Source organism: Rutidosis leptorrhynchoides, chromosome 5, assembly GCF_046630445.1.
Source record: "Rutidosis leptorrhynchoides isolate AG116_Rl617_1_P2 chromosome 5, CSIRO_AGI_Rlap_v1, whole genome shotgun sequence".
Taxonomy (NCBI): Eukaryota; Viridiplantae; Streptophyta; class Magnoliopsida; order Asterales; family Asteraceae; genus Rutidosis; species Rutidosis leptorrhynchoides.
Window position 1 is genome coordinate 116,552,855 of NC_092337.1, and position 24,675 is coordinate 116,577,529.

Genomic DNA, 24,675 nt, shown 5'->3' on the forward strand with positions numbered 1-24,675 from the left:
CAAGCATAAATCACAATTCATAAATCATGGAAATGTGGTTCACTCCAGATCAAAAGAACATGTTATAAACTTTCTAAAAATTCCAACCATGCCCTCAAATGATTTCTATAACTCAGGTTAAATACGATTTTCACCAACTCAGTTTCTACACTCGCAACAGTTTTATATCATTTTCATTTATTCTAGAAAAATGCAATTGACACATGGTCAGTGGGAGATGATCACTAAAATCCCAAATTTTAATTGGTAAAAATATCTAAGCTTTTAGTTTAGCCAGTTTGTACAGTTTTAGCATGAAAGTCAGGTGTTCTGATTTGGACAGAATCCAGACATATTGTTTTACGACAAATGTAGAACACAAATTATAAGATTTCACATGTTGACATACAAATATAATTTTCTGTTTAACATCCAAGTATTAACATATCAGAAGACCAAGTCTCAAAACAACTTCTATTTCACATGAGGCCAAACTATGTGCACACGTGACAGTTTTGGTGCTATTCAGGTGGTCATTTTCGGATGCATATATCTAGACATCTAAGAATAATTAGCATGAAATATCTACATGAAAAGTGAATTACTAATAATGAGTTTTCTAAAAATCAAAAGCTTATAATCCAAAAGTTAATCAAAAAATAGTCGTTTACATCAGTTTTAAGTATTGACAAAAGTAGTCGCAAACAATCAAACTAGCATATCATGAACATTAAGAATCCAATTCACATGATTTTTAAGTCTAAGTTGAGTGGAATTTAATTATCTATCAGATGGTAAACAAATCACATTCCAATACATAAAGCATTTTTCCCAGAAAATTCGGATTCAAGGCATAAACAAGTCAAAACTTCAAATAAGCATAACATGAGCAATTCTTAATGAAATTTGATGATTCTTTCGAGCAAATTTATTAATTTTTCGATATCTTTTCAGCTAGATGCATATTACTTACTAATTTTGTAACATATATATGGTTTAGGTCAGATTCAAAAACGAATATTATAAAAGGTGCACAAATAATACAATCTAGCAATCAATAACAAGTAATTGGTTGAGGACTCGAGCTATAACAACATTCACCATGAATAATTGATTGAAAACTGAAATTAGAGATTATGGTTTCAAGAATTTACCTCTAGTAAGCAATTAAAGCACACCAATGTATAGAGAAAGATGCAAGCAATAATCTTCGTGAAGCAAGGATGAACAAATAATCAAAAATTGATGATGATTTGTGTATGTATGTGTGTCGATCGTGAGAGAGCACCAGGAGGAATGAGGCATGATTTGTTTTATCTGTATTAGGGTTAGGGAAAATAAGATGCAGTGTTTATTTATTCCCTGATTAGATTTAGGGCCTTAACCAGTGATTAATAATATGGGCTAAGCAAAAGGCCAATTAAAAGGTGGGGGTGGGCTAGTTCGGCCGATTGGCCTTTGTGTGAGTGGTCTCGGGCTTGTTTTGTTATTTTATGTGATCGTATGGCTCGTTTCTAGTTGCCGTTAACCGTACTGAATTCCCAGAACGTTAACCAGAAGTTAAAACGCATCCACTAAGTTCAATTTATTAAAATATATAATAAATTAAATAATTTTTTCTCAAAGTTAATAATTATTAAAATAATTATTTACTTACAAACCGAGTGATTTGCAGTCCCGACAGACACCTTTTGCAGTTATTAAAACCGTTTCATTTTCTATGTATTTCATCAATCGAAATAAGCTATGCAATTAATATCACATCATATTAATTCAAGTAATCCACAAAAGATCAAGTATACATTTAATAGCTAAACAAACAAACAAACCAAGTAATCACCGTTAATTTAATTAACATGCAGTTAAATAAAAGTGACGGAAAAGTGAGGTTGTTAGAGACACAAGCTCCTTGACATGAACTATGGACTAAAACAAATTACTTTTTCTCTCCATTAGATTGTTGTGAATCAAAATCATTTGAATTAAGATATGTAATCTGGTATATTCATCGGCCATATATTTGATATCATAGATACATATCAAACAAATAACGTAAAAATAAATATTAAGAGTTGATGGAGTAAAATACTAAAATACATTGTATAAAACACTTGAACATGATTTTTTTATACATAACTAGGCCAGTTTTAATGGATTTTCAAAATAGAAACACTACTTCAAGGGAACTGGGATAACACAAAGGGGCTTGGCCTTCTGTAACGTGATTCCAAACTTTTCTTTCATGTCAATAGTCTGATCAGGTTGAGTTTTATAATCAAGATTCCAATCAAAATTATTGAGTAATGATCCCAACATCACATGAAGAATACGATTAGCAAGTGGCAAACCGGGACATATTCTTCGTCCAGCTCCAAAGGGAATTAATTCAAAATCCCTACCTCGAACATCAAGTGTAGATGCTAAAAACCTCTCTGGCTTAAACTCCGATGAGTCTTCCCACATGTTTGTGTCTCGCCCTATGGCCCAAACATTAACAAGAACTTGTGTATCTTTGGGCACAGTGTAACCATTTAAGTTGACATCGGTCTCAATTTTTCTAGGTATCAAGAAGGGGACTGGTGGGTGAATCCTTAGCGTTTCCTTCACAACACAACATAAGTATGGTAGTTTAGATAAGTCACTCTCTTGTACGATATTTTCTTTACCGATAACTTCTTCGAGTTCTTCTTTGACTTTTGCCAGCGTGTGAGGGTTGCGTAGTACCTCTGTCATTGCCCATTCTAATGAGTTTGAAGTTGTATCAGTGCCAGCGGCAAACAAATCCTGCAACAATCGTAGAACAAAACATCATGGATAAATTTAAGTTAATGAAATTCTCAATCTAGGTTTCAATTCATGTTTTCTAGTGTAATTAAAAATCACTATATATGTATATTTGTTGATGTATGAATATGAGTGTATAATGTTAATCTGGTATGCTTTTGTTTTGCTTTGAAGATGAATATTAAAAGAACTTATTATTAATTCAACTAGGAGCCAAGACTGAAGGTTACAATGTGATAGGAAGTAGGGAAAGAATTCGTGAGTGTGTGTGTGAGGGAGTTGATGTAATTGTGGTGAAAGGCTTAGTTCTTAAGCTAGGTGAGTGATATTTATATGCTAACAATAATACTACAAATCTCATCAATAAATTGAACTTAAAAATCTCTCCCTTAGATGTGATTTGTTATTGATAATCTCTTATTTTGACCATCTTTGAAATACTGATCTCTCGGGATCTCTTTGATATCTTGCACTCTCCCCCTTGGAATAAGCGTAGTTGTTTTGATCATAATGTACACCATCTTTTGGTCCTGACATTGTTTCTTCCCTTTGGAGTGCGTCATTCAAATATTTCTTAATCGAATTGAAAGAGGTGTAGGAAAGAGCATGTGATACGCTCAGATTAGTCAAGTTTTTACGTGTCGTTAGGTGTAAAATAATCTTAGGAGTATCTGAAAAAGTTTAATAATTTGTAAGGCTGAGGCCTAAATCTAACTATCACTCCTAATCCTAAAAGGGTAGTAGTGGAAGTATGACGTAGGATCGTTCGTGTAAAGAGAGCAATGATGTGGAAAGTAAGTATCTCCTCATAATTTGGGTTCTATCTTAGCGGGTTTCAATGTAATAATTGTTTGAAATATCAATATATTTTGCACGATTATTTTACCCATCGGTGCAACGCACGGGCTCTAAAGTTTTATTTACTTTTGATATTTACATACTTGAATGGTATAATCTGTTACGGTTTTTGCACGACTTTTTACACACTCGTGCAATGCACGAGCTCTAAAAACCAGTACAAACACACACACACACACACATATATATATATATATATATATATATATATATATATATATATATATATATATATATATATATATATACTATAAAACGAATCTCACACAAAATCATGTGGCTCTAGTGAACAGCTTGCATGTTTGACCTCATTTGAAAATTTTGAACGTTTTAATATTCGTTATTAATCTATATGAACGAGCATATTGGCCCCTCATAGAAGGTAAATCTCGGGTAATTAAATTTTTGAGCGAGAGACTTGGTACTTGGTGAATTGCGCATTAAGAAAGAAATGTGTGTATTAAATAATGAAGTTTTCTAGTTATTTTTACGGAGTGAGTGGTTAATTTTGATGTATAAATTAATTAAGCATGTCTTAATTTTTTAAAGACAACCCTTATGGTTGTCATTAAAAATTTTCTTAATTAATTGCACATATCAGGGTAGTTATTTTTAAGAAGGGGTGGTTATTAGAATTTATATACTCAAGTTGCACGTTCTAAAGACAACTCTTAGAAAATTTCATTTTTAAATGTAAAATGTGCAAAACTATATTTATGAGTCAAGGATAATCTATATATTCATATAAAGTTTTAAAATAATGTTGTCATCATTTCACTAATTATTCTTTATTTTTTATAATGACGATGTCATTATTTTATATTAATTTAAATTAAAGAGATACAAAATAAAAATAAATAAATGCCGATAATATATGAATACCAATTTTAAAGGCACAAATAATTAATAAAAAATCATTTAATATTTAATACGGTATTACTATTTTATAAATATAGATATCTTGGAGTATCTCTACCATATATATCACAACTCTTTTTCTCAATATGTACAAACCTTTACAACTCTTTTTCTCAATATCCATCATATTATTCAATAACCTTTTGTTTCCTAAAAGCAGGTACAAACCTTCATGTTATTGTTAATGGTTTTTGCAAAGAATTATTCTCTTTTATTTGTGGTTTGATAATGAAATTTATCACACCTTAAATATTTTATTATTGTATGTTTGTTAAATAAGAATCTAAAAACCGATAACATACGTCAAATCATATTGCGACTATTTAATCATGATTTTTGCGAGCTTGAACCAGGTATTTTCAATCCCTCTTTTATTGTTATGTTGGGAACCATTTATGATATAGTGGAGAATGAATGTAGTTCATTTATTCTGACCGAGTTAATAACGATAAGTTTCTTAGTCAAAATATGTGGTCTCATGGGTCATTAAACTAAATGATTTTAGCATTTACATTCATTTAATAACTAAAACATATCATTAAACTGTTTCATTTAAACAAACCCGTGATTTTACGGGTCATTTCAATAATTGTATTATATACATCCTTAATCTTCTTTGACTTTAAAAATGTTGCAAAATATAATTTCCACTCATTTATATTTATGATACATACCATCAATCAATTCGATAAAATTTGATGAGATTGAGGATTAATTAAATACTTTGAGCCCGTTCGTTACACCGCTACTCAAAAATCTTTTCAAATGAGTCAGTTCTTTTACGACGTTTGATGTTCATTTTCAGATTATGTTTGTGGTAGCGTTTAAAGTTGGGCATATATTGAACCAATAATTTGAAGTATAGTTAATTTAGATCAATACTATATTTTCAATATGTCATATCAGTTAGTCTTTGAAATGGTAACGGGTTAAAATTGACCTTTTTTGCTATTGTTATATATATCCCTTCAGTTATCGTATACTATGATCCCAAACAAGACTATTTGTGGTTTTAGACACCATAAAATTCCACTTATAATAAAAGAGTGTAAGCATGTTTTTAAATACCACATTTTAGGTGTATTTTTTTGTGGTTTTAGACACCATAAAATTTCACTTATAATAAAAGAGTGTAAGCATGTTTTCAAATACCACATTTTAGGCGTACAAGACCATAATTTGCACATTATGTGCCCTTAGAAATTCACAGAAAAAAACATATATTGCATTTTGGTTAATATCACTATGAATTACCTTATTTATTGTAGTCTTACTACCTTAAAGGACGACTTAAAATTACCTCTATACAAGATACAATGTAAAAACAATTAGATAAGAAGGATAAGTGCTGAATATATACATATACCACATATTTTGTTAAACAATAATTAGATAAGAAGAATGTGTGTTGAACAATAATTAGATACATGGGAATACATTCGTTTGTTAAAAAAGATGAAGTTAATTTTGATTTTTCCAAGCATTTTTGACTTTTTTAAGCTTTATAAAAAGAATGGGGTTAAAGCTTAAACCCTATTCAATTTATATACGGTAGTTATTACTTAATTCAATTTAACTAACTAACTGATAATATTAAATTAATAAATATTATTTAAGTCCTTAATTTTTGGATAATTATGGAAGAGACATGTGAAATGTAATGACCCGACTTTTTCGACTTGCTTTTGTGCTTTATGTTTTCGCGAAACTGCGTATTTGTGCGTACTGAACTAAATTATACTCTGGGAACTCCCGACATGTTGATTACTTTCATTTATATGTTAAAATGTATCATTAAGTACGTAGGATACTTAACTTAACTCCCGGAAGCCTTTATGACCGTTAGTGTTACTTGACGTTTTTAACGAACTGCGTACTGCGTACACGTTTAACTTTTATCGTAATCGGAATATTATGACTACGAAATACTAGTTGTTATTTTATAATAACAATTACTTGGGTTTTTGGATGGTTAATTACGCTTAGTAATTTACTAGAGCACACTAGTTAGTCTTGTTGGACTTTCTACCTTGTTGGACCTTAGCCCACCCTACACTAGCTAGTGGACTATTTAATTAGCCCAATTATAAATAACTTGTGATCCATTAATAAGTAAGACAAATGCCCATTTATTAGAGGAAACATACTAGCATTTTTGTCAAGTATTATCCTTAATGTTGCATGAGATCCTAACATAAGCACCAACTTTAGAAAACCATTAACTAAAAAGTGAAAAAGGTGTCCCCCTTGTCCCCCTGAAAACCTACGGCCACCACCACCCACCCTCACCTCACCACCTATAAATACAAGCCTTATTCCATCCATTTTACACTTGCTCTCATTTGCATTTTACACACACTTACTCTCTAATTCTTTCTCTAGCCTTTCTCTCTCTAAAAAGTGTAAGTATTTGATTTCTCTTCTTCTTCTTCCCTTCTCTCTCACGAAATCATCATCATCATCAAAGGATCTAGCTTTTTAGCTTTGATCTTGATTACATCTTATAGATTCAAACATGGATTTGAATCCTTCAAGAACATGGAAGATTCAAGTTTTCTAGCTTTGAATCTTCACCTATTTTGTAGATCTAAATCTTTTAGCTTTAATCTTATTATTTTGTTATAAAGATTCAAACTTGTGTTTGTAATCTTCATGTAACTTAAAGATCCAAGCTTTATGCTTCAAGATTTTCAGGAACAACCAAGATTCAAGCTTTCTAGCTTTGAATCTTCATTTCTTTTGTTGGATCTAAGTTTTCTAACTTATGATCTCATTATTTTGTTATAAACATCAAAACTTGTGTTTGTGGTCTTCGTGTAACTTAAAGATCCAAGCTTTATGCTTCAAGATCTTCAAGAACACCAAAGATTCAAGTATTCTAGCTTTGTAATCTCATAACTTGTGTGAAAAGGATCCAAGCTCTCTAGCTTAGGGTTCCATTACTTTATTTGATTAAGATTGTGTTCATACTTGTTTGATTGAAGTAAAGTTTGTAGCTTTAGTTGTAAATAGAATTTGTATTTGTGTTAAGACTAAGGATATGATGTAACCTTGGTTCATCATCTATCTAAGACTCTTAAATGAGTTGTGTTCTTACTTGGTCTTAACATATTGTGTGTTGATGGTTGAATCTTGGTCAAGGTGATGCTAACCAATCAATGAGTTGTACACTTGAAGCTACAAGCATCAAGGATGAGAACCGTGATGAGCATCAAGCACCAAGAACCCCACCGGAGCACTTGTTTACTGTTTTTCAGGATCTGATCCGATTCTTGGACTTCTGTAAAATTGATTTTCAGTTAGTTCGTTTCGATTATATGACTTTTCGTTTAGACCTCGACTTAATCCGATATACGGTTTAGGATTTATGGCCTTCCGAAAGTCACTACGCCTTTGTAACGTTGTGCTGAAATTTCTGACCTACTCGCACTTAAACCGTCGCCACGGTCAAACGAAGATGATTTAGGTTCTGAAAATTGGTCAGCGGTTATAGTACTCACATACGGAGCCATAGCCACTGACTACGCGTCTTTTTGTTTGGTATAGAGGTTGTAACAGCTGTCCGAATTCAGCCTTTTGTTTTGATCTGTATTCTTGTTAAACTTACCTTTGTAATGATGATAATGATGATGATAATGATGATGATGTCGATGATGACACTTAAACTTAATTTATTAAATTTTAACCTTTTGGGACAACATACTGACCTAGTGACCTTTGACTTAGGTTGACGACCTTTCGGATCGACTTACTACCTGCATACGTTTCATATCGACTTTTACTGCTTATTCACTGTAAGTTATAGCTTCCCTTTTTACTGATACTATTTTTGGGACTGAGAATACATGCTCTTTTTATGTTTTACTTACTTAACACAAGAACTTAAACTTTACATATGTGTGGGTTATATAGCGGTATAAATATTCCCCTTAGCACGGTAACGTTTAATCATTGGTTTTGAACCGGTGAACGCGAATATTAGATATGGATCCATAGGGTTTGACCTCCCCACTCGGGCTAGTCGCGCTAGCAGTTAACGGGTGTTTGATACTTCGAGGACATACGCACTCTCCAAGTGTACTTTTAGGGGGTATTACTATTACGTTAAGTTAGTTACCGGGTGCCCACGGATAAGCATATACTTTTCATACTATTTTGAATACGATAACTGGTGGTCTACATTACTTTACTGATTACAAACTATAGCTTACCAACATCCGTGTTGACTTTTAAGCGTGTATTTCTCAGGTGCTTAGACGATGTTGCTTCCGCTGTTAGACTTGCTGTCTTGGTGTTATAGACTTGCTGTTATAGACCTGCTGTGTTAGATTTCCGCTGCATTACTTAGAGATGTCTCAATTATTAAAATTTTATCTTGCATTCGTAACTTATGTTATTTTCAAATAATGCCTTTGTAACGACCTTTGTGTCACGTTATCTTTTGTAAACGCTATCTTTTTATGAATGCAAACTGGTTTTCAAACCGCATGTAGTATTTGACAGTGTAAAGATCCTGTTGTTGACGAATCGTACACAATGGTTTTGTACGGGGCATCATATTTGGTATCAGAGCATTGGTTGTAGGGAATTAGATTGCATTAGTGAGTCTTGACCGAGCCAAGTAGGGTTCAATGATAGGACTAATCTACAACTTGATTGTTTACCTGTTTCTGCGAAACTGCTGCATGCTACTGCTTACTCTTACTGCTATGAGAACTTACTGCATGCTGCTACTTATTCTTGTTATTGCATGTTACTTCTGTTTAGAACCGTTTTCATTACCATGTCATGTACTGCTAGGATGTTGTAGTGCCTGATTACGTGCTTGCTATATGTCTTACTGACATGGAAAAAGTTATTTTTCCTTGTTCAGATGTCAGACATGCTGCCCATGACCTTTGACTTCGAGAGTGACTCAGAGACGACTGTTGCCTCGCCTACGATTGTTGCTAATTCACCTCTACGCTTCGATGACTCTGGCGATACACCTTCTAGTGGACTCGTGCTTGACCTGATGGACGTCTCAGACGGAGACGAGGATCCCGAGATGATTCCAGCACCACCCAGCCCTAGACTCCCGGGGCCACAGCAACATTCCGGTGATACTGTAATCCCTGGTGGAAATGGAGATGGTCCTTTTCGTAATGAGCGAGGACATTGGGTCAGACGCACCGCCGATGGACGTGTTGTACCGATCCCACCTAGCAGATATCGACTTATGACCACCGGCCGAGCAGATCCACCTTCAGATGATTCAGATGATTCATCATCCGATGACTCCAGCGAGGAGGATTCCGAAGAGGATTCCGAGGATGATTCTGAGGAGTACCCTGAGGATGCGCCCGTGCAGCCGCCCTCTACCCCGCCGAAGAAGCGGTATCGTTTCGATGGCATCGTTATCCCAGAGATTAATAGAGGAAGACCGTTCGTGGATGCACATGGACAGTTGGTTAGGGTCATAGCCCGTAAGAGGGTCGTACCGTATCCCACCGATCCATTCGTGCGTAAGGTTGCCTGTTATGCACCATCTACTTCTGGTGCTGCACCATCTGCACCACCGGCACCATCTGCACCGCCTGCACCGCCTACCCCACCAGCATCCCCCGTCGTCGAGGAACTGACGAGGGAAGTGCATATCCTCCGTGCTCGGGTAACAGAGCTCGAGGAACAGATGTCCCACCTGATGGACATCGTTTACCCACCATCACCGTAGGATTTTTGTATTAGATTTCCTTATGTGACTCTGTTAGTAGTTTCATGTTTTACTCATGTATTGTACAAACCTTATGCGGATGTATGCAACTTTCTTGTTAATGAATAGAACTTAATGTTGTTTAAATTTTGTACGGTGTTCTATTTACGCTACTGTATGATGATTTTGTGGTATCTGTATCTGGTTGCTTTATTTAATTAATTGTGCGTTGTGTTGATTCCATACTGGGTGCCTTATGCTGTAATATTATTGAACGCTGGATTTTGACTTGAGTCAAAACTTTTGTTCAGAGGAACAATGGCAAATGGAAGAGTCCCAAGGGAAACGCCCACAGCGGCACAGATTGAGGAAATGATTGTTGCTCGAGTAGCTGCAGCCAGTGTTGTAAATCTCCTGAGATCTCCCCGAGATCTCCCCCGAGATCTCGGTTTTAGAAGGCAACCGAGACGAGATGTTCTTCTCCCGAGATTTCTTGGTCAACGGGGTCAAACTTAGTCAAAGCCACGATTTCTCGAATTTTCTTGCTAATTTGTAACATTTTCTTGTAAAATTCGTAATTTCAAAGATTTTCTCGCTCATTTCTTAGATATTTTTCTAAAATCTCGTAAAAACGTATATAAATATACATATATTTATGTTTTTATGTATATTTTTTTAGAAAATCTATAAAGTCAACGTCCGAGATCTCCCCGAGATTATTCCGAGATGCCGAGATCTCCCTAAAAAAGTCTAAACGAGATCTCCCCGAGATCCGAATTCTCCAACCTTGGCTGCAGCTATGGCCAATGTCAACCCCCAAGCTCCACCCGCTAACCAAAACAATCATAACGGGTGCACCTATAAGGAATTTCAGAGCTGCAAGCCCCATAATTTCAGTGGTACTGAGGGACCAGTTGGACTGACAAGGTGGTTGAGAAGTTGGAAGCTGTGTTCCGTGTAAGCAACTGTTCAGAAGTGAACAAAACTAAGTACGCCTCCTGTACTCTGTCAGACGGCGCTTTAACCTGGTGGAACACGCTTGCTCAGGCTAAAGGAATTGACGAGGCTTATGCTACCCCGTGGGAGGAATTCAAAGGGGCTATGATCGAGGAGTACTGCCCCATAACGAAGATTCAGAAAATGGAAGCTGAGTTTTAGGAGCTGAAGGTTGTGCGAACCGACCTTGATGGCTATAACCGAAGGTATTTAGAGTTAGCTTTGATGTACCCCACGATGGTTACCCCTGAATTTAAGCGAATGGAACGATACTTGTGGGGACTTTCCAAGACCATTCAGGGAAATGTTACCTCTTCGAAACCAGCAGATGTCCCGGAAGCTATGCGCATGGCGCACACCCTGATGAACCAGATCGTCCGCAAGGAACCAGAGAAAGCGAAATCAGAATCAGGAGCTAGTTATGAGAAGCGTAAGTGGGAAGGCAACAAAGGGAAGGTCTTTGATCAGAACCCAGCTAAGAGGCATGAGGGTTTCAAGGGAAACAACGACTGGAGGAACCCCAACCTGAACCCTAGCTTGAACCCTAACTACAAGGGTAGTCTCCCATAGTGCAAGAGATTCTACAAGCATCATACAGGGTACTGCAACGTGGTCTGTGAAAAGTGCAAGAGGACTGGGCACATTGACAGGGACTGCAAGATCACCACCTCAGCTGTGAAGACAAACCCTACTGGACCAAGAAACTGTTTTGAGTGCAGTCAACAGGGCCACTTCAAGAATGAGTGCCCGAACAAGAAGAAGGATGCCAGGTCAGCATGTGGAAGAGTCTTCAACATGAACGCCCAAGATGCCCGTGAGGATCCTGACTTGGTCACAGGTACATTCACTATCAACAATCTATTAGCTTCTGTCTTGTTTGATACTGGTGCCGATAGGAGTTATGTATGTAGACACTTTTGCTCTAAGATAGATTGGTCGTTAGTACCTTTGGAGGAGAGTATGCTTGTTGAGGTAGCCAATGTAAAACTTGAGAAAGTTGACCAAATTGGCCGAGGAGGTATAATAAACTTAGCTGGTGTAGATTTCGAGATTGAATTGATACCCATCAAGTTGGAAAGCTTTGATGTAATTTTCGGTATGGACTGGTTGTCCAAGGTAAGAGTCGAAGTTATCTGTGATGAGAAGATTCTCCGAATACCACGCGAAGATGGTGAGCCTCTGATTGTTTATGGAGATAGATGTAGTTCGAAGTTGAACCATATTAGTTGCTTGAAGGCACAAAAGGTTATGAAGAAGGGACATTTTGCTGTTTTGGCGCATGTGAAGAAGCTAGAAGTTGAAGAGAAAAGCGTGGAGGATGTGCGAATTGTGAACAAATTTCCCGACGTCTTTCCAAGAAGAATTACCGGGATTACCACTGCCGAGATCAATGGAATTTTAGATCGATCTAGTACCAGGAGCTGCACCTGTAGCCCGCGCACCTTACCGACTAGCACCTTCTGAACTGCAAGAGTTGCAGAGTCAACTGCAGGAACTACTAGACCGTGGATTTATCCGACCGAGTTCGTCGCCTTGGAGCGCACCTATTTTTTTTGTGAAGAAGAAAGATGGATCTTTCCGCATGTGTATCGACTACCGCGAATTCAACAAATTGACGATTAAGAATCGGTATCCCCTTCCCAGAATTGACGATCTTTTCGATCAGCTGCATGGATCAAGTGTTTACTCCAAGATTGATTTGCGATCCGGTTATCACCAGTTGAGGGTGAAGGAGAGCGATGTGATGAAGACTTTGTTCAGAACTCGTTATGGCCATTATGAATTTCTTGTGATGCCATTCGGGTTAACCAACTCACCTGCCGTATTTATGGATCTCATGAATCGTGTGTGCAAGCCATACCTGGACAATTTCGTTATCGTCTTCATAGATGATATCCTCATCTATTCCAAAAATGAAGAAGAACATGAACAACATCTTCGACTAGTGTTGGAACTTTTGAGACAAGAGCAGCTTTATGCCAAATTCTCCAAGTGTGAGTTTTGGTTGAAGGAAGTCCAATTTCTAGGTCATATTGTGAGCGACCAGGGTATCAAAGTCAATCCCGCAAAGTATCAGCAAGTGGGAAACCCCCACTACTCTGACTCATATCCGCCAATTTCTAGGTCTCACCGGTTACTATCGTAGATTCATTGAAGGTTTCTCTCTGATTGCGCGTCCTTTGACTGCATAACTCATAAGGGGAAGAAGTTCGTTTGGGAAGCCGAGCAAGAGTCGGCATTTCAAACCCTAAAGCAGAAGTTGACCACCGCACCTATCTTATCACTTCCCGAAGGCAGTGACGACTTCGTTGTGTACTGCGATGCCTCGAAACATGGATTTGGTTGTGTACTAATGCAACGAACGAAATTTATTGCATATGCCTCTCGACAACTGAAGATTCACGAGTGAAACTACACTAACTCACGATCTTGAGCTTGGAGCCGTTGTCTTTGCACTAAAACTGTGGAGACACTATCTTTATGGAACCAAGAGTACTATCTTCACCGATCACAAAACCCTCCAACACATATTTGACCAGAAGCAGTTGAATATGAGACAGCGTCGATGGATTGAGACGTTGTACGACTATGATTGTGAACTTCGCTTCCACCCCTGCAAGGCAAATGTTGTAGCTGATGCCTTGAGCTGAAAGGAGAGAAAGGTACCACTTGGTGTCTGTGCCTTGAACATCACCATTCAGACGAATCTCAATAGCCAGATCCGAGTAGCCCAAGATGAGGCTCTCAAAGAGGAGAATATTTCTCAAGAACATTTGAACATCCTCGTTTCTCGATTTGAGGTCAAGGAGACTGGACTCTGGTACTTTGCTAGAAGAATCTGGGTGCCTAGTTATGGGGATTTACGAAGCCTCATTCTAGACGAAGCCCAGAAGTCGAGATATTCGATTCATCCGGGAGCCGGTAAAATGTACCACGATCTCAAGGAATAGTATTGGTGGCCTAATCTCAAGAAGGATGTTGCTACTTATGTTGGGAAGTGTTTAACTTGTTCCAAGATCAAATCCGAACATCAGAAGATATCCGAATTACTTCAACAACCCGAAATCCCGCAATGAAAGTGGGAAGGGATAACTATGGACTTCATCACGAAGCTACTGAAGACGGTAGGAGGTTATGATACCATCTGGGTTATTATCGACCGTCTTACCAAATCTGCACACTTCCTAGCCATGCAGGAAACTGATACGATGGAGAGACTGGCGCAATTATAAATAAAGGAAGTTGTATCTCGACACGGTGTATCCCTATCGATTATCTCAGATCGCGATACCATTTTGCTTCTAGAATTTGGCGTTCTTTACAAGAAGCCTTAGGAACACATCTTGACATGAGTACCGCATATCACCCGCAGATCGACGGACAGAGCGAACACACGATTCAGACTTTAGAGGACATGCTGCATGCTTGTGTTATAGATTTCGGAAAAACTTGGGAGAAGCATTTACCGCTAGCCGAATTCTCTTACAACAATAGCTATCATTCGAGTATTAATGCCGCACCTTTCGAAGCATTGTATGGCCGCAAGTGCCGTTCTCCTATTTGTTGGGCCGAAGTAGGTGAAAAGCAACTCATCGGTCCCGAACTCCTTCATGAAACAACCGAGAAGATTCTCCAAATTCAAGCGAGACTCAAGACGGCCCGTGATCGTCAGAAGAGCTATGCCGACCTTAAATGTGGAGATCACGAATTTCAAATCGGCGACCGCGTTATGTTGAAAGTCGCACCTTGGAAAGGTGTAATCCGTTTTGGAAAGCGTGGGAAGTTGAATCCGCGATATATTGGTCTTTCGAGATCTTAGAGCGTATTGGACCCGTTGCTTACCGTTTGGATCTCCCGACTCAGTTGAGCGCTGTTCATCCCACTTTTCACGTGTCGAATCTGAAGAAATGTCTTGCTGAACTAGAACTTGTCATACCACTTGAAGAGCTTACGATAAATGACAAACTCCATTTCGTGGAAGAACCTGTCGAAATTATGGACAGTGAGGTCAAGACCTTAAAACGCAACAAGATTCCGATCGTCCGAGTCCGATGTAATGCAAAACAAGGACCTGAGTTTACTTGAGAACGAGAGGATCAAATGATGCAGAAGTATCCTCACCTCTTCCCGACTCTACCGTCTACCTCATCCTAAAATTTCGGGACGAAATTTTCATTAACAGGTGGGTAATGTAATTGTAACATCCCGCCTTTTTCCGTTTAACTATTTTATAGTCCGTTAAATATTTATAACATCTCCCGTTGTTACGCTCTTTTAAATTATCTCGTTTAGGTAATTCACACCCCCGATTCAAACTTGAGGGACCAATGTTGCCAAATGACCAAAGTTTTGACTAGGTCAAAGTGGTCAACACCCACCTCCTCCATTCATTATATTTTTCATTTTCCATTTTTCTAAATACTTTCAACATATTCTCTCAAACACCGATTCAAAGACTCATCATCCATTTTCAATCTAACAATCAAACATCAAAACAAATTACATATTTGGAATCCTTGCATCTTCCTCTTCGAATCCATACCGATTACTTCTCATTTGGGTAACTTTCTAAAATCACTAGATTTTGTGTTCTTGATGATTTTCACTTATAAAAGTGTTAATTAGTGTCTATGGCTCCATTCTAATATGATTATGTGATTTATATGCTCGATCTCGTTATTTTAAGCAACTAGCATGAACTTGAATTTTGGTGTGTTTGATTTGGTGATTTTGGTTGCTTGAATGTTGTTAAATGTTATAAGTGCAAGTTTTAATTGTGTTACTAGTATCACTAGCCTCAATTTGATGTGTAGGTTGCTTTAGAAAACTTCATAAACTTGATTATTGATTTTGGTGATGTTGGTTAGGGTTTGATAGACCTAAATGTGAACATTTGATGTATTGAATGCCATGAATTGTTCTTGGTAAGTGGTTAGTTGAATTGTATGTTTGATTACCTATGAAACGGCGTATCATATGTGTGCATTTAATTCCCGAATCATAAATGTGCATTTATGAACTTGGAAGTATTTATGATGAACATTAAATGAGCATTCAACTTGAATTTTGATTTTTGTAAATGATGTTTTTAATTGATGAAAGGTGTTTAGTTGCATTTCTCGTTAAATTACCTTTCCAACGATGTATGATACACGTTTTAAGTGTTTACAGTTTGCGAATTGTGCTTAATTGAAGTTGGTTGAGACTTGAATAATTGAAACTGGTCAGGCACCAGTTCACGTTGATTGTCGCGGCGCGACAATCCTTGGTCGCGGCGCGACATAAGCCGCATTCAGGGACTGACCTACATGGTCAAATTTCGAAAAATGTTTGCTATCCTACGCACCTTTGATTCATATGTAACTTGTTCTAACATGCTTATATATGATTAAAAACCTCAAAAAAATAGTTCAGGACCCGACCCGAATGTGTTGACTTTTTTGTTGACTTTGACTTGACCAAAGTTGACTTTTGTTCAAACTTAACCAAATACTTATGCAACCATTCTAACATGTTTTTATACTTGTACCTTGCATGAAACTTGACAATTTGATTCACATGCTATAATAATCGAGTCGAAACGAGCCATAGGACTAATTGAACACTTTAACCAATCGTGTTTACCGTTATTGATACGACCTACTTGTTTAGGTCAAGACTAGCATTCGTCCTTGCACACGTTTACTTGTGAAGTACTTTTATACGCTTGCACTCAAGGTGAGATCATATTCCCACTTTTACACTTTTGAACTTACATTTGGGATGAGAAAACATAAACGTTTCTTTTTACTAAGTGAACACAAGTACAGGAAAACAAACATTCTACATACGAGTTTGAACAAAAATCCTCAATTCGATTATCATTAGTTACACTTGCCGGGTGTAAGCGAGAACTTATGTTATATGGCCATATGGGTTTGACAAACCCTCATTCGGACGGTTCGCTACCGTTATTCGGATGAAATATATTTTTGAGAAACAGTGTATGTTCTAACACTATTGTGATGGGGTTCTATGGATGGAAAGTTAAACCTTGATAATTGGGTGCTCGTGATAACAATTTTAGAATGGTTTACTATTATTTCAATGATATAAATCTTGTGGTTCATTCGTACTTACTTACTTAAACATATGATTTCACCAACGTTTTCGTTGACAGATTTCTATGTTTTTCTCAGGTCCTTGAACGTTTTGTGATACATGCTTCCGCTCATTACTTTTGATACTTGCTTGGATGTCGAGTATACATGCATACGTGGAGCGTCTTTTGACTTAACTTAATTTGTGTCGCATAGGTTTCAATTGTACTTATAACATTGTAACATGTTTGGTCGTCGAACCTACTTTGTAAACCTTAAAACATCTTTATAATTGAAATGAATGCGACATATTTTGGTCAAACGTTGTTTTAAAGACTTATGACCACGTGACGGGACCTAAGTAGACGGCGCCGTCAATGACGATTTTGTCGGGTCGCTACAGTAACGACCCGACTTTTTCGACTTTCTTTTGTGCTTTGTGTTTTCGCGAAACTGCGTATTTGTGCATACTGAACTATATTATACTCTGGGAACTCCCTACATGTTGATTACTATCATTTATATGTTAAAACGTATCATTAAGTAGGTAAGATACTTAGCTTAACCCCCGGAAGCCTTTATGACCGTTAGTGTTACTTGACGTTTTTAACGAACTGCGTACTGCGTACACGTTTAACTTTTATCGTAATCGAAATATTATGACTACGAAATACTAATTGTTATTTTATAATAACAATTACTTGGTTTTTGGATGCTTAATTACGCTTAGTAATTTACTAGAGCACACTAGTTAGTCTTGTTGGACTTTCTACCTTGTTGGACCTTAGCCTACCCTACACTAGCTAGTGGAATATTTAATTATCCCAATTATAAATAACTAGTGACCCATTAATAAGTAAGACAAATGCCCATTTATTAGAGGGAACATACTAGCATTTTTGTCAATTATTATCCTTAATGTTGCATGAGATCCTAACATAAGCACCAACTTTAGACAACCATTAACCAAAAAGTGAAAATAGTGTCCCCCTTGTCCCCTTGAAAACCTACGGCCACCACCACCCACCCTCACCCTCACCACCTATAAATAAAAGCCTTATTCCATCCATTTTACAATTGCTCTCATTTGCATTTTACACACACTTACTCTCTAATTCTTTCTCTAGCCTTTCTCTCTCTAAAAAGTGTAAGTATTTGATTTCTCTTCTTCTTCTTTCCTTCTCTCTCACGAAATCATCATCATCATCAAAGGATCTAGCTTTTTAGCTTTGATCTTGATCACATCTTGTAGATTCAAACATGAATTTGAATCCTTCAAGAACATGGAAGATTCAAGCTTTCTAGCTTTGAATCTTCACCTATTTTGAAGATCTAAATCTTTTAGCTTTAATCTTGTTATTTTGTTATAAAGATTCAAACTTGTGTTTGTAATCTTCATGTAACTTAAAGATCCAAGCTTTATGCTTCAAGATCTTCAAGAACAACCAAGATTCAAGCTTTCTAGCTTTGAATCTTCATTTCTTTTGTTGGATCTAAGTTTTTTTAACTTATGATCTCATTATTTTTTTATAAAGATCAAAATTTATGTTTGTGGTCTTCATGTAACTTAAATATCCAAGCTTTATGCTTCAAGATCTTCAAGAACACCAAAGATTCAAGCTTTCTAGCTTTGTAATCTCATAACTTGTGTGAAAAGGATCCAAGCTCTCTAGCTTAGGGTTCCATTACTTTATTTGATTAAGATTGTGTTCATACTTGTTTAATTGAAGTAAAGTTTGTAGCTTTAGTTGTAAATAGAATTTGTATTTGTGTTAAGACTAAGGATATGATGTAACCTTGGTTCATCATCCATCTAAGACTCTTAAATGAGTTGTGTTCTTACTTGGTCTTAACATATTGTGTGTTGATGGTTGAATCTTGATCAAGGTGATGCTAACCTATCAATGAGTTGTACAATTGAAGCTACAAGCATCAAGGATGAGAACCGTGATGAGCATCAAGCACCAAGAACCCCACCGGAGCACTTGTTTACTGTTTTTAGGGATCTGATCAGATTCCTGTACTTCTGTAAAATTTATTTTCAGTTAGTTCGTTTCGAGTAGATGACTTTTCGTTTAGGCCTCGACTTAATCCGATATACGGTTTAGGATTTATGGCCTTCCGAAAGTCACTACGCCTTTGTAACGTTGTGCTGAAATTTCTGACATACTCGCACTTAAACCGTCGCCACGGTCAAACGAAGACGAGTTAGGTTCTGAAAATTGTTCAGAGGTTAGAGGACTCACATACAGAGCCATAGCCACTGACTACGCATCTTTTCGTTTTGTATAGAGGTTGTAACAGCTGTCCGAAGTCAGCCTTTTATTTCGATCTCTATTCTTGTTAAACTTACCTTAGTAATGATGATAATGATGATGATAATGATGATGTCGATGATGACACTTAAACTTAATTTATTCACTTTTAACCTTTTGGGATAACATACAGACCTAGTGACCTTTGGCTTAGGTTGACGACCTTTCGGACCGACTTACTACTTGCATACGTTTCATATCGACTTTTACTGCTTATTCACTGTGAGTTATAGCTTCCCTTTTTACTTATACTATTTTTGGGACTGAAAATACATGCGCTTTTTATGTTTTACTTACTTGACACGAGAACTTAAACTTTACATATGTGTGGGTTATATAACGGCATAAACATTCCCCTTAGCACGGTAACGTTTAATCATTGGTTTTGAACCGGTGAACGCGAATATTAGATATGGATCCATAGGGATTGACATCCCCACTCGGGCTAGTCGCGCTAGCAGTTAACGGGTGTTTGATACTTCGAGGACATACGCACTCGCCAAGTGTACTTTTAGGGGTATTACTATTACGTTAAGTTTGTTACCGGGTGCCCACGGATAAGCATATACTTTTCATACTGTTTTAAATACGATAACTCGTGGTCTACATTACTTTACTGATTACAAACTATAGCTCACCAACATTCGTGTTGACTTTTAAGCGTGTATTTCTCAGGTGCTTAGACGATGTTGCTTCCGCTGTTAGACTTGCTGTCTTGGTGTTATAGACTTGCTGTTATGGACCTGTTGTGTTAGATTTTCGCTGCATTTAGAAATTTTTTTGCTTTTCCGGCATCAAGATCAAGAGGGAAGTAACCATTCGGGGGGAAGCGGGGGGAAGCAAAAACTTTTTTTTTTTCGTTTTTTGAAAAAACTTTGTTCACGAACATTATAGATGAGATGAAAATATGAACATTTAGTAAAGACACTTTTTGATAAATGTTTTTATTTTGGCGGGAAAACGCTCGAAGAAGTAATATATAACAATTATCGTGTTTTTCGAGCGTATTTTGAGGTTTTAGCTATTGGGGTTTAGATATTAGGGTTTAGATATTAGGGTTTATAGGGTTTAGATATTAGGGTTTAGAAATTTATGGTTTAGGGTTTAGATTTAGGATTTAGATTGAGTTTTTAACACGAACGGTTTAGAGTTTAGGGTTTAGGGTTTAGGGTTTAGGGTTTTGAGTTTATGGAATAAACCCAAAACACCAAACCCTAAACCCTAAACTCTAAATCGGGCTAAATTTTACTTCACAAAACATGGGAAAAAAACGTTCATATTCTTTACGGACAATATTATCTTGAATGTTATTTTTGTCGATCGTTTTCCCGCCTAAATAATAACATTCATCACGAAGTGTCTCTTCTAAATGTTCATATTTTCGTGTGATCTTGATGCCGGAAAAAAAAATTAAAAAAAAACCAAAAAAAAAAATTTCTTCCCCCCGCTTCTCCCCGATTCCCCATTGATCATGCCCCTCATAGGTAAGGAGCAATTCTTTTAGTTATTTTAACTAATAAACATTACAGAGTGTATATATATTTTATAAAAACGAATCTCACACTAAATCATGTGCTTCTAATGAATAGCTTGCATGTTTGACCTCATTTGAAAATTTTGAACGTTTAAATATTCGTTATTAATCTATAATATAATATAATAAATTAAGGAATTCTGTAAGTAATTGTTATTCAAATATTATAACAAAATCAATCAATTCAATAATTATTAATTTTAATATCGTATCGTATTATAAATTACACTAAATAAGTAAACAATCGATCTGTAAAAAATATATTTGACTTTTTTACAAACTTATTCTTAGAGCATTGTCAACGGAGTTGTCAAACATTTAACAAAAAGCTAGTTTGCCAATGTTTGGCACCATTGGCACCATCATATCAATCATTAGCCAATATGTACGCGTGAAGAATTCGTCGATTTCAAACATTTTACATCACGGACTATTTGTAAAATGTTATTGTACATTCCGCATTAAAAGTTATACTATGTATTTGTTGATTAATATAACGGGTCAATATTAATTTGAAAAAGTCTGATTGTTGATAGTGAATGTGTTTGATAGAAGTAAATGGTAATGTGAAACTAATATGACATTGTGTTAATTTAAAGAATGACGTTATGATCGGGATACTCTTATAAACTTAAAGAACACACTACGTGTGGAATTTCTAACGTAGCACGCTAACCAAACTAATATGTCTACCTAGTTGCTCTCTCTATCCTAAAAGTCTTTCCTAAATAGCTTTATTATTAGATCTAAGATATTTAAACTTAATATGGATTTGTATATATATATATATATATCACTTTATTTATCTCCGAGTTTAAAGTAAAAATTAAATTAAAGTAAATAAATTCACGTACCAAAAACATTTGTTTGATGGCTACATGATCGAACTCATCTGGTTTCTCTTGACTAATCTTTAAACACGTATCCAACATATCATCTCCTTCAATTCTTCCCATTTCCACCCTCTCTTTAATCAATACCTCAAAAATATCATAAATCATCTCAAAATATAGTGCCATCCTCTTCCTAATTCCTTGTGGATCAAATTTTCTCAAAACCGGAAAAAAGTCCACCAAATTTGGCTTCGCAGCCTCCACCATCAAGTTTCCAACCACTTCCTTAAACTCTTTACCCGAATCCTCATTCGGGTCGGCTAAATCCTTGGAAAACATAGTATTTGATAAAAGATTCATTGTTGTTCTAAAAGCAGCACGACCAATATCCACCGAGTCACCCGATTGACTTGCTTTTCGACAGTATGCTACAAGCTCCTTCACTTTTTGGCTTCTTAAGTGTTGGTTGGCATCAAGAGAGTTCACTGAAAAGATGTTGGAGTTAAGGATCTTTCGAAGCGTCCGCCATCGGTTTCCAACCGGGAGCCAAACGACTGAGTTTTGTGAATGGTTGTGGGCCGTGACTGCATCGGGTATATGTCGTGATGCGAAACTAACATCTTGGTTCTTGAGTACTTCTTTGGCTGCATTAGCTGACGAGATGACTAGTGTTGTTATTTGACCGAGTTTTAAGATCATGATCGGGCCATGGATCTTGGCTAGTTTGGCTAGGGATAGATGTGGTTGGTCACCGAGCAAGTGAAGGTTACCGATGATCGGCAACGGGGTTGGACCGGGTGGTAAGTTGTTGGGTTTGGTGTGCCGTAAAATCGAGAAAATGGTTCGAAGAAGTGCGTAGGATAAGATTATAGCAATGGAAATGGTGACAAACTCCATTGATGAGATAAGAGTTGGTTTGGGTTGTTTTTTAGGTGAAGATTGTGAAACAATATATAATGTAGTACAAACCACGAGCTAATACTTTCTGTTTAAATATTTATTAGCCTGATTTAGTTGACATTATTAGGAGTTACAATATGATAAGATCTCATGTGTCAATTAGATTTTAATTATTACTCCTACTGATAAAAGAATGAAAATGAAATGAAAAATAAAGTTGAAAGAAGTGTAAGAAGAGTTTCTTAAACCAACTTTTCTGGAAATGTCATTTTCTGGGATTTCAAGCTAGTCGATAGAATTTATAGTGAGTTTAGTGACAGAACTAAAGAGTGTTTTGGTGAATTTTCATTTTGTTTAGTGGAGATATTGACTATTATAAGTTGAAAGATCGAAAATACAATACACACATACAATAATTAATTAACTAGTTTTAGACTCGCGAATTCGCGAGATTTTTTTAAACACGATACAAAAATTAGATTATCTGAATAATTATATTTTATATAGTGTGTGTTACTGTTATGTTTTTAAGAAATCAAAACTGTTTCATTAGTAATGTTGAATGTTGATAATAAAGATAGCAAGTCATAACCTAAAAAAATCATGTAATTGAATTGAGCTATAATAAAATCATGTCTCGATTAGTTTGAGTGAAATTGATTTGTAGGCTTAAAAACCTATAAACGAAAGATATGAATGAATAATGTAATCACGGTATAAATCAATATGAATACAATGTATTTTTATTGTAAATCACGAAATCAATACAATTATTAATTTCAACTATCACTACAAACAACAAAAAAGTTGTTTGAATATAGCGATAATGAATATCAGCGAGTTCAGTGAAAGCCATAGTGAGGAGCGATGATGTATCTGTTGGAAAACCGTGTGTACTTTTACCAATTTCAGATTAACGCAGCGGATAGTTAAAATAATAATCTTTTATTATTTCATAAAAACATTTACAAGATTATATATTCATATATTTAATGAAACATGCACACGATTAATTTATCCCAATGATCCAATTACACCACTAATAATTGTCAAAATATGTAATTCACAAAGTGAGTTAACGATATACCTTTCTTGAAGAAACTGATGAACGGAGAGAAACCTACGATCAAAAATATGACCGTCTCTTTGGATAGTCCACACTACACTTCAAACAACGTCAATGGATGCTAGTCCAAACCCAAGTAATAATTAATCAACCTTTGATTAATATTATGAACCCAAAATAATACTCCGTATGAAACAATGTTATTTCTTTTCTTACTTTCTCTCTTTCAATTCTCTCGATCAGACCAAAAGAAAGAATGGATATATATATATATATATATATATATATATATATATATATATATATATATATATATATATATATATATCCATAAGTCTAAAAGACTTCACAAGTTGGTGAATAAAATAAAAAACAAGTTCTTGAAATCTTGTTTTCGATTTCTTTGTCTGATGTAATATCATACTTCATTTGTTTGGTAGCAAAAAGCAAATCAAAAGAAATCAAGATCATTTTCAAAGTCGTATTTCTCAAATACTTTAGGGGTATATTATATAACTTATAATTAATAATTTCTATCATGTAGCTTTTATGTGAATAGTAAATTAATTAATTTCGTTTCATTTACTATTCATATGAATAGTAAATGAATTAATTTCGATTTACTATTTTGTTACTTCAGTAATATATATACATCATATATATATTTTATTTGACGTCTCGGTGTATATGTGTGTGACCCCGAAGGCTCAAATGAATTTG

At 35.9% G+C, this 24,675-nt stretch overlaps 1 protein-coding gene across 1 annotated transcript; it reads right to left on the reverse strand.

Moving 5' to 3' along the window:
• Positions 1-1,944: 1,944 nt before the first annotated feature.
• LOC139846864 (7-ethoxycoumarin O-deethylase-like) lies at positions 1,945-23,056 on the reverse strand. The gene is made up of 2 exons (XM_071836408.1): positions 22,011-23,056; positions 1,945-2,763 (listed from the first exon to the last, which is right to left on the reverse strand). The coding sequence occupies exons 1-2, from the start codon at positions 22,884-22,886 to the stop codon at positions 2,152-2,154; spliced, it is 1,488 nt and encodes a 495-aa protein (XP_071692509.1). The 5' UTR covers positions 22,887-23,056; the 3' UTR covers positions 1,945-2,151.
• Positions 23,057-24,675: the final 1,619 nt, after the last annotated feature.